This window comes from Aspergillus neoniger (assembly GCF_003184625.1).
Source record: "Aspergillus neoniger CBS 115656 unplaced genomic scaffold BO87scaffold_8, whole genome shotgun sequence".
Lineage (NCBI taxonomy): Eukaryota > Fungi > Ascomycota > Eurotiomycetes > Eurotiales > Aspergillaceae > Aspergillus > Aspergillus neoniger.
The window spans coordinates 782,126-795,400 of record NW_020291136.1 but is presented as its reverse complement, the minus strand read 5'-3'; the positions used below and the strand labels follow the sequence as shown (position 1 = coordinate 795,400).

Genomic DNA, 13,275 nt, shown 5'->3' with positions numbered 1-13,275 from the left:
TCGCAGGAACCAAACACTTGCTCCCCTCCAGGACTTGACTTCAACGCTTTCGATTTCCGAGCGTCGGGCGAAAGCCGGCGGCGAATACGCTAAACAGCCCACTTCCCCACGACAACGTGGGGATGTCGCCCGCGGCTTGTCGTGCCGGTTGAACTGCGAAATCGCATGCTCTCCGTTTAAAAGCGAACAGTGTCGCAGTCGTCGAGTCTGTTTCAAGTCATTCAGAAAACTACTCTGCACATAACCTGTCACAATGTCTGCTCCCAAGGGACCCTTCAAGCTCGTCACTGTCAACACCGCTCCTGAGAGAGCCAAGCGCCTCATCGGACGGGTTGCTGAGGCCCTTTCGGACCGTTACACCATCATCCACATTGACAACTGCGAGAGTAAGTACCTGTGACTTTGAAGTCCTTTGCGGGACTTAGTGATGGTTGATACTAACTGAACTTGCGAACAGAGATCGAGGAAGTCGAGTCCAAGGTCAAGCAGCACATGCCCGATGTCCTGGTACGTTCTCTTCATTCGAGCTTCCTCTACAATGCGGGGTAAAGCGACTACGGTTATGATGGCTCGTGTCTAACTTCCTCTGCAGTTCAGCGCCTCCATGTGGTCCGCCGAGCAGGCCAACGAGATCCACTCCATTGCCCGGTCGATCAAGCCCGACATCAAGCTGCACGCTATCCCCGAGGGTCTCCAGGTCGAGCGCGGCCCCGACGCCATTGTTGAATACCTTTGCGAGAAGGTGCCTCCTCTTCTGGACGCCTAAATATGAGGTGTCAGTGTACCAATTTTAGGAATGAGCGGGGGATATCATGGTGGATATGACGACGATATCTATGTCTTGTATATACATTTACTTCGATGAAGCTCCTGAAATAGACGATTTACGATTCGAGTGTTGATAAGTGAAAGGAGAACCACCCTGGAGCGCGCATTTAGACATGACAAGTACATCTGTGGGACAACGGGGCTGTCTCACAGACTTCTGTGAACTTCAGCTAAATCAGTGTGACCTGGAAGTAGCGGAGTCAAGCTGGCGTGTGCAGTATGAAGATGGGCTCCTGCCAAATGTGTTGTTCTGACAGAAGAACCAAATCAGCCGTGATCACCATCTCAGTTTGCAGATCGTCGTCCCGGATTCAATTTCCCGGCTGTTTTCGCGTCGTACGATCATTTAGAGGCCTAAGCGTAAGTAGGGAGTGCGCTGTTGCAGCGAGACACTCCGACTTATATCCGAGGTGAGGGGTTCAGCATAAATCCATCATTGTTTGGTGAATGAATTGGACAAATCCGACGGTAGTAGAGAGTGATGATGTAATTTATCGATATATATTTTGACCCGAGATCAGATAAGATCCAAGTACTCAAGCCCCTACAAACCACTACCACAATCACTCCATCATCAATGCAATACCGGCAATACAACGTAGCACAAACCAAACCCATCCCCAAAGCAAAAAGCAAACGACAATCCAACTCCGAAATATGTACCCCTGTCAAGCCAAGACATCCGGATATTGCTGCACGACAATCCCATTAAGCCGACGGGACAACGGCAAAACCACCTCCCCAGCTGCTTAGTCATATCCCCAAGGCAGCTGCTGATCTTCAATGCTTAAATGCACCAAACTCAAGATAAACCCTCAGATCAATCGCAGTTCTCAGATAGCATCGTCATCACCATCATACTCGCCACTCATAATCATGCTCCAACCAATCCGTACGACCTTTCGAAGCGCCGCCCAGGGCGCCCGCTTATTCTCCACATCACGAGGCCTCCGAACAGACCTGTCCTACCAGGTGTTTGGGCCCGAGAAAGCCGATGTTATTGATCGGAGTCCTATCATCTTCCTTCATGGGCTGTTCGGCTCGAAGCAGAATAACCGGGGTATTAGCAAGTAAGCATTTTCTTTGTCAAATCAATTGTCCCCAGAGGATAAATATCCAGTGAAAAGGAAGGCTACTAACCACGATGCAGAGCACTGGCACGTGATCTGAAACGTGAGATCTTCACAGTGGTGTGTAACCAGTTATGAAGAAGAAGAATTTGGAATATAAACAGTGATTCATATTTGTGTTTGTTCTCCAGGACCTTCGCAACCATGGCCAATCTTTCCATGCACAAGAACACAACTACTCCGTCATGGCCGAAGACGTGATCAAGTTCATCCAGCAGCTGAAGCTAGATAAGGCCGTTCTGATCGGCCACTCGATGTACGTCATATCCTACTACATATGCCTCTGATACTCCACACGCATTCTGCAGAATGCATATGAAGACAAACAAAACAAGACAGCTAAACTAATGGATAATAACAACCAGGGGCGCCAAAACCGCCATGACAGTTGCCCTCGATTCACCCAAGCTAGTCTCGGCTCTTGTACCGGTTGACAACGCCCCCGTGAATGCACCCCTGAAGAGCGATTTCGGCCTCTACGTTCGTGGCATGCAGCATGTCGAGGCTGCTAACGTGACGAAGCAATCCGAGGCTGATGAAATTCTTAAGGGGTATGAGGAGGTGAGTATTGAGTAGTGAATGAATGCAAACTGAGCTCATTGTGTGCACATAACAATCAACTAAACTAATATGTGACAGTCCCTCCCCATCCGCCAATTCCTCCTCACCAACCTGGTCCGCTCGACGGAAGATCAAACCATGAAATTCCGTGTCCCGCTTGCCGTCCTCGGCGAAGCCATCCCTGGTATGGCTGACTTCCCGTACCGGGAGCCTGGATCTGTCTCGTATGAGGGCCCTACGCTGTTTGTGAGGGGCACGAAGAGCAGATATGTGAGCGATGAGTCGGTGCCGACGATTAAGAAGTTCTTCCCCAATGCTAGCGTTGCGGATGTGGAGGCTGGGCATTGGTTGATTTCGGAGAATCCGGAAGGGTTCAGGCAAGGTGAGTAGTAATATTCGGTTATATCCATCTATCTGGTTGAGTAAGATGGTTTGCTAATGTGTGCGCTTTTTGCATAACAGCTGTTCTGAAGTTCCTTCAGGAGGCTCCTTGATTGATTGCTACAGTCATGCTTGGTTTGATGGTTGGATGTATAGACAGACAAGACAGAACTGACTCAGACTCCACTTGTACATTCTTGCTTATGTGCAGGTCCCTTTTTCCCCTACCTCCGTGACCTTGAAAAGAAAGAAAAGCCTATTGAACAGAAGAAAGTAAGAGAGGTCTGGGCTTACAGCGCCCAGGACCACAAAAGAGTGGAGGAGAAAACAAAGAAAAAGAATTATTGACAAAGGGGATATCCAGCATAATTGAAACCAACTTTTCCTTCTTTCTTCAGACTAACGACTGATTCATGACATTCGTAATCTCGTGATGTGTACTGCCTCAAAATGCTCCCTCCAGGGGGTCAACTTTCAGCCTTATACACCTAACCCCCCTCCCTTCAGTCAATCGTTATTATGTTGCCTGAAGCCTGCGGTCCTTTATTCTTTTGTAATTTCCGCTTCTTCCCCTTCTTTTTCTTGCTTTTCCTGTCGTTTGATGGCCCGGCGTCTCCTCCTGCAGCAGAGCCTGCAGCATTGGAATTCGGTGATTCGGGCCGACTTAAGCTGGAACGATCTTCGTCGGATGCATTATTAGATGTAACAGGCCGTTTTCTCTTCCTCTCTTTTAGGGCGCGCGCTGGGGTTGTTTCAGCCATGCTCATGAACCTGGCGACCTCGGAATCCTGATCGTTGGCTTCATCCTCATCTTTCATTGCATCGGGATTGTCTTCTTGCTGAGGGGGCGCTTCTAGTTGTGGGGGTTGCTGGCTGCTCTCGACCAGTTTCATTAGGCCATCCACCCTTTCAGTTAGACCTGTAAGATTCTTCGACGTCGAGCCTTCCAGAAGTTTATGTTCTTCCACAACAGTCTGATATTTTTCGAGCGTGGAGGTTTCAAGTTGACAAACACGGTCAAGTACTGCTTTGAGCTCGTCTGGACAGGCTTTCAACACCTTCAAGTCGTCTTCATTGCTCGATTGGATCTCACAAAGTTTCTTTGCGAGGTCTTCTTGAGCTTCGACAAGAGCTTTAAGTTGATCGTGTTCCTCCTGGGTTTTGACGAGTCTCCCAGCCAATGTTTTCTGTTCATCAATCAGGGACTTGATTTGCCTCCGTATCTTGTCTTGTTGAGAATCAGAGAATTTATCGAGTAGCTTCTTCTGTTCATCTGCCAGAGCCCTGACCTGATCTTGCAGGCCCTCCTCCCGATATACAGACAGACTTTTTGCCAGGTTTTCCTGCTTATCGGCTAGCTCCTTAACTTGGTTTCTCCAATCGTCATTCTGCGAGTTGCTGAAACCCTTCATGAACTCCTCCTGTTTCACGGCAAGGGCTCGGACTTGATCCGGTAGATCATTGGCCTTCTGGAATTCGGAACATAATTTCTCAAGTTCCGTTTGCCTTTCGGCAATGGCGTGGAGCTGCATGTGCAGGTTGTTTCTGCCCGTTGTTAGGTCGTCGTGGAGCAGTTGATCCTTTGCCTCGCGCGACTCCACGTATCCGTCGAGTTTGTTCGTATGTTCATCAATCTTTGCCGCCAGAGATGTCAGATCATTCTGCATTTGCCGCAGATCATCAGCGGTGAGCCAACGGTTCTGGTTTTGAGCGGTAAGTCGCTCCCAGACCGGTGCGAGCGACTGGGAGAGGTTGGTCTGCTGGCCCCTCAGGCGATTGATCTCTTCCATTCTCAAAGCCATGTCTTTCTGTGTCTGTTCCACCAAATTCACCTGATGGACGTGCAGACGTTCCGTTATCGCTTTCAAAGGAGGAACATCCCGCTCAAACCATGCTCTAATAAGATTTATTTGTTCTGTCAGCTGCGCGGTTGATGGGTACATCTCTTGCATAGCCACCACCATGTGTTTCACAATGGTATCCGTAGATAGATTGTTGTACCGAGTTTCGAGGGAATGTAATGCAACTCTCAAAGTTTCAACCATATTTTGCATGTTCATAAGTCCGGACGCAATCCCTTGAATATGCGCCTGAACCCCAGCGGGGTTTGCTACTGCTTGAGCTTGGCTCAGGCCTTTCAGCTCCTCACTGACCCGGGCATAGTCGCTCCTGATCTGTTCGAATTCTTGGGCGCCTCTATCCCACACCTTCTTGAGATCTTCGATTTCCTTGAATTGGAAGTCGTCTTTCATCTGTTGTATTGTTTGCAGTCCTTCGAGCTGATCTTCCATTTGTTTGATGCGACGCTTGTGCTGTCCCGAGAGTTCCGCTTCCAGCTTTTGTAATCGGGACGCCAGTTCTTCAGACATGGCTGAAGGCTCAGGCGCAGTTACTGCAGCAGGGGAGGGGAGCCGGTTATTCTTCTCTTCGACCGAAGTTAGGCGTGCAGTAAGCGATGTCAACGATCGTGTGTTCTCCATGCTCCGGGTGTCCTGTTGCCGGCGATGATCGTCCATACTCTTGTTCATCTTATTCAAATAATCGGAGCATTCACGTTGAGACTTCTGCAAGACTTCGATCTGCCTGGTCAAGTCCGAGGTCTGCTTCCTTAACTGATCCATCTGTGTCTTGGAAGCGGCCGAGTTGATTTCTTGCTCCTTCGATGCGAACGTGGTTTCCAGATCCGCGGTTATTTTGGTGACACGCTCCGCATTCTCTCTGGCAAGTTTCGCGTGATATGAGGTAGCCTTCTCAAGCGAGTTAACCCTATCTTGCAGGCTAATGAATGAGCCGACCTTGTCCTGCACTGCCGACATCTTGCCCTCCAGGTTGATGTTGTAGTCATGCAGCCTTATGATATCCTTCTTCGCATTTTGTACCTCACTTTGTAGTTGATTCACCCTGTTTAGGGGCTCCAGTGACATGATCGAGCTAAATTTGGCTTTCAAAGCATTCTCCAGGTCTCTGTAGTCGTTGGCATGCTTCTCGAGGGATTTATCAAGCTGAGCCAGATCAGCGTCCTCTTCCTCCTTGGACTGCTGGAAAAAGGCTGTAGTGGACGGAAAGCTAGAGTGAACTTTAGCTTTCCTAAGCAGGGCATCGGTGGCATCTCGCTTCTTCTTAAGCCTCTCCTGTTCGGATTTGCCGTTGGCAGCAATCACGGCGGCTTGGACCAGGTCGGAGATCCCACGTATAAATTGATCGGCAGTAGCATTTTGGGCATCGACGGGCGAGGAGCTTCCGACCGTCTGGGATCCAGGTCTGAAGCGCGTAGGGGAGGCGCTTGAAGTAGCATCCACAGAGGGAGGGCGGTTCAGGGGCGGCCTGGCTAAGGGCCTGGCGAGACGGGGGTCACGCGTAGCACCGGCGTCTGTATCCATATCACGACGTCACAAGAGTTCAGTTGGCCTGACAATCAAATCCAATTATTTGACAACATCCCATGTGCTTTGCGTAACGTAGATGAAGGAAGCCAGGAGGGGAAAATAATTAAATAAGGGGTGGGAGGAGGGGCTTGAGGTAAGACAAGTACACGATAGGTAGATAGAAAAGGTAAATGTGATTGATTGAATTCAAGCCCCAAATGGAAAAACGCCTACATTAACGTAATGAGTGGGAATGAAGACGGCGCGATGGCAACCGCGACATTGGCGAGACAACGGGGGAATAGAGAAGGTCGACAGGCCGAGTCCAGACACATATCATTCTCCTATTGTTGTTCTATATGTATACTTTGAGCGAAAGGTGAATGCGCAACTGTCAATGAGGGGACAAACGGAGATTTCCTGGCGCAATCAAACCAAACCCCGTTTGCGCTTAAAAAACACGCGCCGGCAGAAAAAACGGTCAATCGCTCTTTTTGCCGGGCGGCCTGCAAGGCGGCTTCCCGGCCAGCAGCTCTTTCGTCTGCTCTTCCACTCCGCGCTCTCTCAGGCTGGCCAGACCTCTCCATTTTTGGCTGCTTTCCTTGAACCTCGTGACTGTTTTCTGACCTGACAATATACTTACGATCTGCAAGTTGTCGCGATGGCTGCTGTAAGTTTCACTCCCGATAAAATGCGTGGTGTTTGTCACCGCTGACTCTCCGACAGCCAATTTCTACCGTCGCGGAGACCAAGGAGCTCCGGGGTCTCAACCTCATCGCTGCTCATTCACACATTCGAGGACTTGGTGTCGATGCAGACAGTCTACAGCCCAGGGCATCCTCCCAAGGGCTGGTGGGCCAGGAGAAGGCGAGGAAAGCTGCCGCCGTGATCCTGCAAATGGTCAAGGAAGGCAAGATTGCCGGTCGCGCGTTGCTGATTGCTGGCCCTCCCAGCACTGGTAAAACAGCCATCGCCATGGGTATGGCGCAATCCCTCGGATCCGATGTCCCCTTCACAATGCTCGCAGCGTCGGAGATCTTCTCCATGGAGATGTCCAAGACTGAGGCGCTCACACAAGCCTTCCGCAAATCGATTGGCGTTCGTATCAAGGAGGAGAGTGAGATCATCGAGGGTGAAGTGGTTGAAATTCAGATTGACCGCAGTGTTACTGGTGTAAGTGAGGTCTCGGGCGAGCTCTCAATGATGAGTTTCTGACATTAGTGATCTCTTAGGGAAACAAACAAGGCAAGCTCACCATCAAGACGACCGACATGGAAACGATCTACGACATGGGAACAAAGATGATCGACTCAATGACCAAAGAACGAGTGATGGCCGGTGACATTATCTCCATTGACAAATCTTCGGGCAAGATTACCAAGCTGGGACGTTCTTACGCTCGGTCGCGCGACTATGATGCGATGGGAGCTGACACAAAGTTTGTCCAATGCCCCGAGGGTGAACTCCAGGTTCGCAAGGAAATCGTGCACACAGTTAGCCTTCACGAGATCGATGTGATCAACTCGCGGTCACAAGGATTCTTGGCTCTCTTCTCTGGAGATACCGGTGAGATCAGGAGTGAAGTGAGGGATCAGATCAACACCAAGGTGGCGGAGTGGAAGGAAGAAGGAAAAGCCGAGATCATTCCGGGTGTTCTTTTCATTGATGAAGTGCACATGCTTGACATTGAATGCTTCTCTTACATCAACCGCGCTCTGGAGGCGGAACTGGCACCTATCGTCATCATGGCTAGCAACCGGGGCCACGCCCGGATTCGTGGTACGACATACAGCTCTCCGCACGGCCTGCCCCTTGATTTCCTCGACCGCGTGGTGATTGTCAGCACACAGCCCTACTCTGCCGATGAGATTAGGCAGATTCTGGCGATTCGCGCTCAAGAGGAAGAGATCGACCTTTCTCCGGACGCTCTGGCGCTGCTCACCAAGATCGGCCAGGAGTCGAATCTACGCTATGCCAGCAATATCATCACCACCTCTCACCTGCTCAGCCAGAAGCGCAAGGCGAAGGAGGTTAGCATTGATGACGTCCAGCGCAGTTACCGGTTGTTCTACGACCCTGCACGGAGTGTTAAGTTCGTCAGCACATACGAACAGCGTTTCATCGGCGATCAAGGTGCCGTCAGCTTCATTGCTCCTACGAACGGTGATGCGATGGAGCTTTCATAGTCCTCTCCGCCATGGAGATTTTCAATGACTCTTGGTGCGTGGGAAGCCTCTGCCATGATTAGACGGCACTGAGGCATGGATTGCAAGGCCTACGGAGGATCATTTCCCGTCTTTTATATTGTTCGGTTTTCGTTTACCAGATGAATTGCTTGGTGTATGATAATGCTGGCGCTTTTTCAAAACACATCTGCTGTGGGTACTGCGATATTTGGGTCTCAACTTTGAACAAAGAGCCTAGGCTCGAATGATAATGATGCAATTAATGTTTCCCAGCATATGGTATTCGTAAATGCCAGTAGACGTAAGTTTGTACGATGTTTATGCAAATGTTGCTTCTTTCTGCCACTGACCGGTGTCTGTCCTTCGGAACTCGACACCTTCGCCAAAGTAGCCCGCATTTTTCCACGACTCCATCGTCGCACTATCGTATGGACCATGTGTGACGCCGCCATCACGGGCGTCCGCCCACCGAAACTCCCACATCGTAGGAGCTCCTTCACTGGGCCCTGAGTCCCCAGGCGACGGGTCAACCCAGTCCTCCCCGGTTTCACGGCGGTATTGCCTAGTGAGCATCTCGCGTTCAGTGTCGTAGATATCCGCCTGCCCTCTCGTCATGAGAATATCGGCTGCGCCTGTGATAGCATCAATTGCTTGCTTTCTAGCCGTTTCCTTGGGATCCTCTTCGGCCATCTCGGTGTCCTCGTTTGCAATTTCTTGCTTTTTCCGATTCTTGTTGCGATTCGCCTGCCATTTAGGTTTCTTTGGAGCTCCCTTGCCAATCCTTGCCAGCGCTTCCAGGATCGTCTCGCCTCGATCGAGGTGTGAGATAATGGTCTTCAGGGCGTCTGATGTCAATACACTGTCATCTTGCCTATCTTTTTCCTTTCTCTCCTCCTCTCGCTTCTCTGCAGCCTCTTTGGCGCGACGGATATCTTTCTTTGACACGCCTTCTAACCAGCTGTCATAGACCGCATCCGGATCTGCTGCTTTCCTGATGTAGTTGCCTTGATCGTCGAATCTGCCCTCCTCTTGTTCGGTGCGCATGTTGAACGCGTCCAGTACGGGCGCATGCTTTTTCTTTGCGCCAGCGCCAAGCTCCTCATCCAGTTCCTCATCCAGTTTTGCGCGCTCCTCATCTCCAACCTCGCTTTCGCTCTCGTCTTCTTCGTTGTCGACCTCGTCAGCGCCTTTGCTGAAATCTGCCTGTACAGTGCCTCCGCCTTTGGATGACGCGACTTGGCCCTCGATTTCGTCGTCTCGTAGGAATCGCACCGTTTTCTTGTTCTTGCGCATGGCCTCATCGGCGTCGACTTCTTCCGCGCCAAAATCCTCCTGCAACTCGGCAAACATATCGTCATCTTCCGCATCGTGCTTCTCTTTGTTTGCTTTCGATTTGGCCTCGATGCGCGCCGAAAATCCTTCGTTTTCACTGTCCGAGTCGTAACCGTCAAGGTTGACAGCTTTGCGGCGAACTTGTTGTCCACGGCGTCCTATTTCGTCTGCGTCCAGAACTGCATCGTCTTCGAGCGCATCGGGGGCAAGAGCGGAGGGATTTCGTAAGTCGAAGCGGGGCTTCTTGGAGGCACCGTTCACGTCGTCATCTTCGTGATGGTGGGTGCGGGTGAAGTCTTCACCCGCTCGCTTGGGGCGTGGCTGGGAGGCGGACATGGAGTTGCGTAGTAGATATGAGGTGTCTCTTGGATTCTACGGATCCTTCCGGGACATATGCATCGAAGGTCGTAGTAATTATTGGCTCTGGAGAAGTCAAAATGAAGAATTCCAGCAGAGTGGTTGCGCGGAGCAAATGGAGCTGTCTGGGGTCGGGTCGGAAAATCATCGCGGCGGCGTTTGCGTCACTGCGATCTGATCGCTCCGTTCGTTCCTGACCTTCACCCGAACAGCTCTCCCTGCTAGCTTCTTCCCTGCTTTCTCGCCACCACAGCGGATTGCATCCTATTTGCTACTGACTACAGCTAAGATTGTAGCGAAAACTGGTGATATCAGTTGATCCTCATCTGAAGACCTATAGGGTACCACTTTAGCTCGGATCATGGTGAGTTCCCCGCTTAGGCGCCGTTATGTACTTGGGTGTGTACATGCTGAAACCCGGATGATGATAGTTTCGATCTGGCTATTGGGATGACGATCCCATGAACGGAGTCATGGGTGGCTCTATGTTCCGCCATGGAGCTGCTCGTCGCTTCGATGAATACTATCGCTGCTATCCTGTCGCCATGATGCCCGGCCCGGAGAGAGAGAACGTGAACCACGGCGGCAAGGTCATCATGCCGCCCAGCGCTCTTGACAAGCTCACTCGCCTTCATATCACGTATCCGATGCTGTTCGAGCTTCACAACGGCGCACGAGAAAGGTTGACGCACGCTGGTGTGCTAGAGTTCATTGCGGAAGAGGGGAAGATCTATCTACCTTTCTGGGTAATGTCGTCTTATGATAGGTACTCTGCAGGATACTGACTGGTTGATCTCCCGCAGCTCATGCAAACCCTCCTTCTGGAACCCGGTGACCTCGTACAGGTCAAGTCAACCGATCTCCCACCCGGTCAATTTATCAAGCTGCAAGCTCAATCTACCTCGTTCCTCGATATAAGCGACCCGAAGGCCGTGCTGGAGAATGCTTTCCGTAACTTCTCCTGCCTAACCAAGGGAGATGTGTTCACATTTGCATACAATGATCAAGTTTACGAGATGGCAGTCTTGGAAACCAAGCCATCCACCGACACCAATGCTGTTTCCGTGCTCGAGACAGATCTAGAAGTGGACTTTGCGCCCCCGGTGGGCTATGAGGAGCCTCAACGCCCCAGCGGCACCAGCACTCCTCGTAGTGGAGTGGGCAACAAGCTGCCCTCTGGTGGGCTGCTTCATCCCCATGGAACCATGGCACAGGCGATCAACTACGCTGCTATTGCCCCGGAGTCGACTGATGCCGCGGCTGGTGCCCGGGTGCTCTCGTCAAACTTCCTCACTGGAGGACAGCGTCTGAATGCCAAGAAGGGAAGCAAAACATCCACACCAAAACCGTCTACTCCCACCCCAGGGACGACGAACCCGCAGCATCCCCCTCCTGTCAGAAAGACCAATGGCCCGCAGCCTCTGCGGATAGGCCACAACCAGCTATTCTTTGGATATCCAATCAAGCCAGTTAGGAAGCGCGACGAAAGCGGACAGGTACTCGAGGACAAGCCTCGGTTCCAGGGAGCTGGTCAAACATTACGAGGCAAGAAGAAAGACACAAGTGGCTCGGCAACCCCTACTTAAAATAACACCAGACAAGGCTGGATTAATGAACGCCGATCGGCTATGAAAATATGGATATCCCTTGCAAAGTATAGGGGAAGCAGCCCTTGATCATTCTACCAGGACACGACCGCTGGCTTCCCAGGCACGCTATATTTAAATCATTGGATGGGCTATAGAAGGCAACGCGAAAGCGTAGGACGGGAATTTAGAGCATAGCGGGGACAGGCGTTAACGAGGCTATTTCGATCACATCAGGCTTGATCCACTTGCAATGCCAACACCACTTGATAGGATGTATCTATCTATCTATCTATCCATCGCTAAGCCATGAACTGGCCGTTTCTTGGCGACGGGAGACGGACCTGCAAAGTACCACTAAAGTGACTAAAACGGCACTAGAAGTAGAACAATTAACCGCGAGGCTCGACAGCTTTTTCCCCGGCCGAAGATCGGCAGATTCCCCGGAAATCATCCAGGAACCGAACCAGACAGATGTGAAATGATAAGCAGATCTATTCCATTCCTTTGTATTACGCCCAAATCTACTAAGTCAAATACCTCACCTCACCTCACCTCCAACCCACTCCATACCCTTCCACTTACTACACTCAATCAACCACCATGTCATCCCAACCCACCATGGACATGACCACCCTCCCCAAACCCATAACGCTCTCACCAACAATCCACGCCTACGACCCTCTCACCTTCGAATCCACCAGCACCAGCAATGCACCACAAACAATCATCCTCGCCTACTGGATGAACGCCCCCCAACGGGCCCTCACAAAATACACCACCCAATACCGCACCCTGTACCCTCGCGCCCGCATCCTGACTCTCCAAAGCAGCACGGGTGACTTTATGCGCCTCCCTTCACTACTATCCACCTTCACAAGCACTACTACAGCCGACAACAACAACAAGAATCCTATTCAACCGGCGCTGGACTACCTCCTCCTCCACCACCCACCAACCAACACCCCCAGAGAGAGTGAGAGTGAGAGAATCCACATCCACCTCTTCTCCAACGGCGGCGTTTACACAACCACGACTCTCCTCTCCTCCTACAAATTCACAACAGGATACACCCTCCCCATCACATCGCTGCTCATTGACAGCGCGCCTGGCAAACCATCAATGGTTGGAGCGTTCCGCGCGTTCTCATTCGGTCTTCCCAAGAATGTTATCCTGAAGTGGGTGGGGAGGTTGTTGTTGGGGTGTATGTTGCTGGTGATGTTTGGGATGAGGTGGGTGGTTGGGAGTGAGGATGGGGTGAGTAAGGGGAGACGGTTGCTGAATGATAAGAGTGTTGTGGGGGAGGGGGTGAGACGGTGTTATGTTTATTCGGAGGGGGATGGGTTGGTGGAGTGGAGGGATGTGGAGGAGCATGCGCGGGAGGCGGAGAGGGTATTTGGGGATGATGATGGTGGTGGTTTGGTGAGGAGGGAGAAGTGGGGGAGGGGGAGTGGGCATGTTGAGCATATGAGGGTGGATGGGGGGAGGTATTGGAGGGTTGTTGGGGAGATCATAGAAGATACTATCTAGACGGGGGTTTAGTTAATAA

General features: G+C 51.2%; 7 protein-coding genes across 7 annotated transcripts; 5 read left to right on the top strand and 2 right to left on the bottom strand.

Moving 5' to 3' along the window:
* Positions 1 to 253: 253 nt before the first annotated feature.
* On the top strand, positions 254 to 766 carry BO87DRAFT_423792 (uncharacterized protein; the record flags this gene model as incomplete). The annotated part of the gene is made up of 3 exons (XM_025627189.1): positions 254 to 386; positions 458 to 507; positions 593 to 766. 3 exons carry the CDS (start codon positions 254 to 256, stop codon positions 764 to 766), a joined length of 357 nt encoding a protein of 118 aa, XP_025482296.1.
* A 938-nt stretch (positions 767 to 1,704) lies between these two features.
* BO87DRAFT_303421 (putative alpha/beta hydrolase) lies at positions 1,705 to 3,013 on the top strand (the record flags this gene model as incomplete). The annotated part of the gene is made up of 6 exons (XM_025619244.1): positions 1,705 to 1,898; positions 1,979 to 2,018; positions 2,090 to 2,214; positions 2,324 to 2,519; positions 2,598 to 2,901; positions 2,982 to 3,013. The coding sequence occupies 6 exons, from the start codon at positions 1,705 to 1,707 to the stop codon at positions 3,011 to 3,013; spliced, it is 891 nt and encodes a 296-aa protein (XP_025482295.1).
* Positions 3,008 to 6,667, bottom strand: BO87DRAFT_374511 (uncharacterized protein). Its single transcript, XM_025622798.1, has one exon. The coding sequence runs from the start codon at positions 6,278 to 6,280 to the stop codon at positions 3,404 to 3,406; it is 2,877 nt and encodes a 958-aa protein (XP_025482294.1). The 5' UTR covers positions 6,281 to 6,667; the 3' UTR covers positions 3,008 to 3,403.
* A 161-nt stretch (positions 6,668 to 6,828) lies between these two features.
* On the top strand, positions 6,829 to 8,722 carry rvb2 (RuvB family ATP-dependent DNA helicase reptin). Its single transcript, XM_025622797.1, has 3 exons — positions 6,829 to 6,935; positions 6,992 to 7,438; positions 7,498 to 8,722. The coding sequence occupies exons 1-3, from the start codon at positions 6,927 to 6,929 to the stop codon at positions 8,449 to 8,451; spliced, it is 1,410 nt and encodes a 469-aa protein (XP_025482293.1). The 5' UTR covers positions 6,829 to 6,926; the 3' UTR covers positions 8,452 to 8,722.
* BO87DRAFT_232095 (GYF domain-containing protein) lies at positions 8,611 to 10,278 on the bottom strand. Its single transcript, XM_025618774.1, has one exon. The coding sequence runs from the start codon at positions 10,117 to 10,119 to the stop codon at positions 8,770 to 8,772; it is 1,350 nt and encodes a 449-aa protein (XP_025482292.1). The 5' UTR covers positions 10,120 to 10,278; the 3' UTR covers positions 8,611 to 8,769.
* Positions 10,279 to 10,501: 223 nt separating this feature from the next.
* On the top strand, positions 10,502 to 11,726 carry BO87DRAFT_395054 (polyubiquitin-binding protein UFD1; the record flags this gene model as incomplete). The annotated part of the gene is made up of 3 exons (XM_025625163.1): positions 10,502 to 10,504; positions 10,572 to 10,886; positions 10,944 to 11,726. The coding sequence occupies 3 exons, from the start codon at positions 10,502 to 10,504 to the stop codon at positions 11,724 to 11,726; spliced, it is 1,101 nt and encodes a 366-aa protein (XP_025482291.1).
* Positions 11,727 to 12,347: 621 nt separating this feature from the next.
* On the top strand, positions 12,348 to 13,256 carry BO87DRAFT_302997 (indole-diterpene biosynthesis protein PaxU; the record flags this gene model as incomplete). The annotated part of the gene is made up of 1 exon (XM_025619229.1): positions 12,348 to 13,256. The coding sequence occupies one exon, from the start codon at positions 12,348 to 12,350 to the stop codon at positions 13,254 to 13,256; it is 909 nt and encodes a 302-aa protein (XP_025482290.1).
* Positions 13,257 to 13,275: the final 19 nt, after the last annotated feature.

Excerpts from the sequence above, each read along its gene's own strand:
- BO87DRAFT_374511 (XM_025622798.1), bottom strand. The coding sequence starts at position 6,280 with ATGGATACAGACGCCGGTGCTACGCGTGACCCCCGTCTCGCCAGGCCC.
- rvb2 (XM_025622797.1), top strand. Across the intron at positions 7,439-7,497 it reads TTGACCGCAGTGTTACTGGT|GGAAACAAACAAGGCAAGCT; the intron begins GTAAGTGAGGTC and ends GTGATCTCTTAG.
- BO87DRAFT_232095 (XM_025618774.1), bottom strand. The coding sequence starts at position 10,119 with ATGTCCGCCTCCCAGCCACGCCCCAAGCGAGCGGGTGAAGACTTCACC.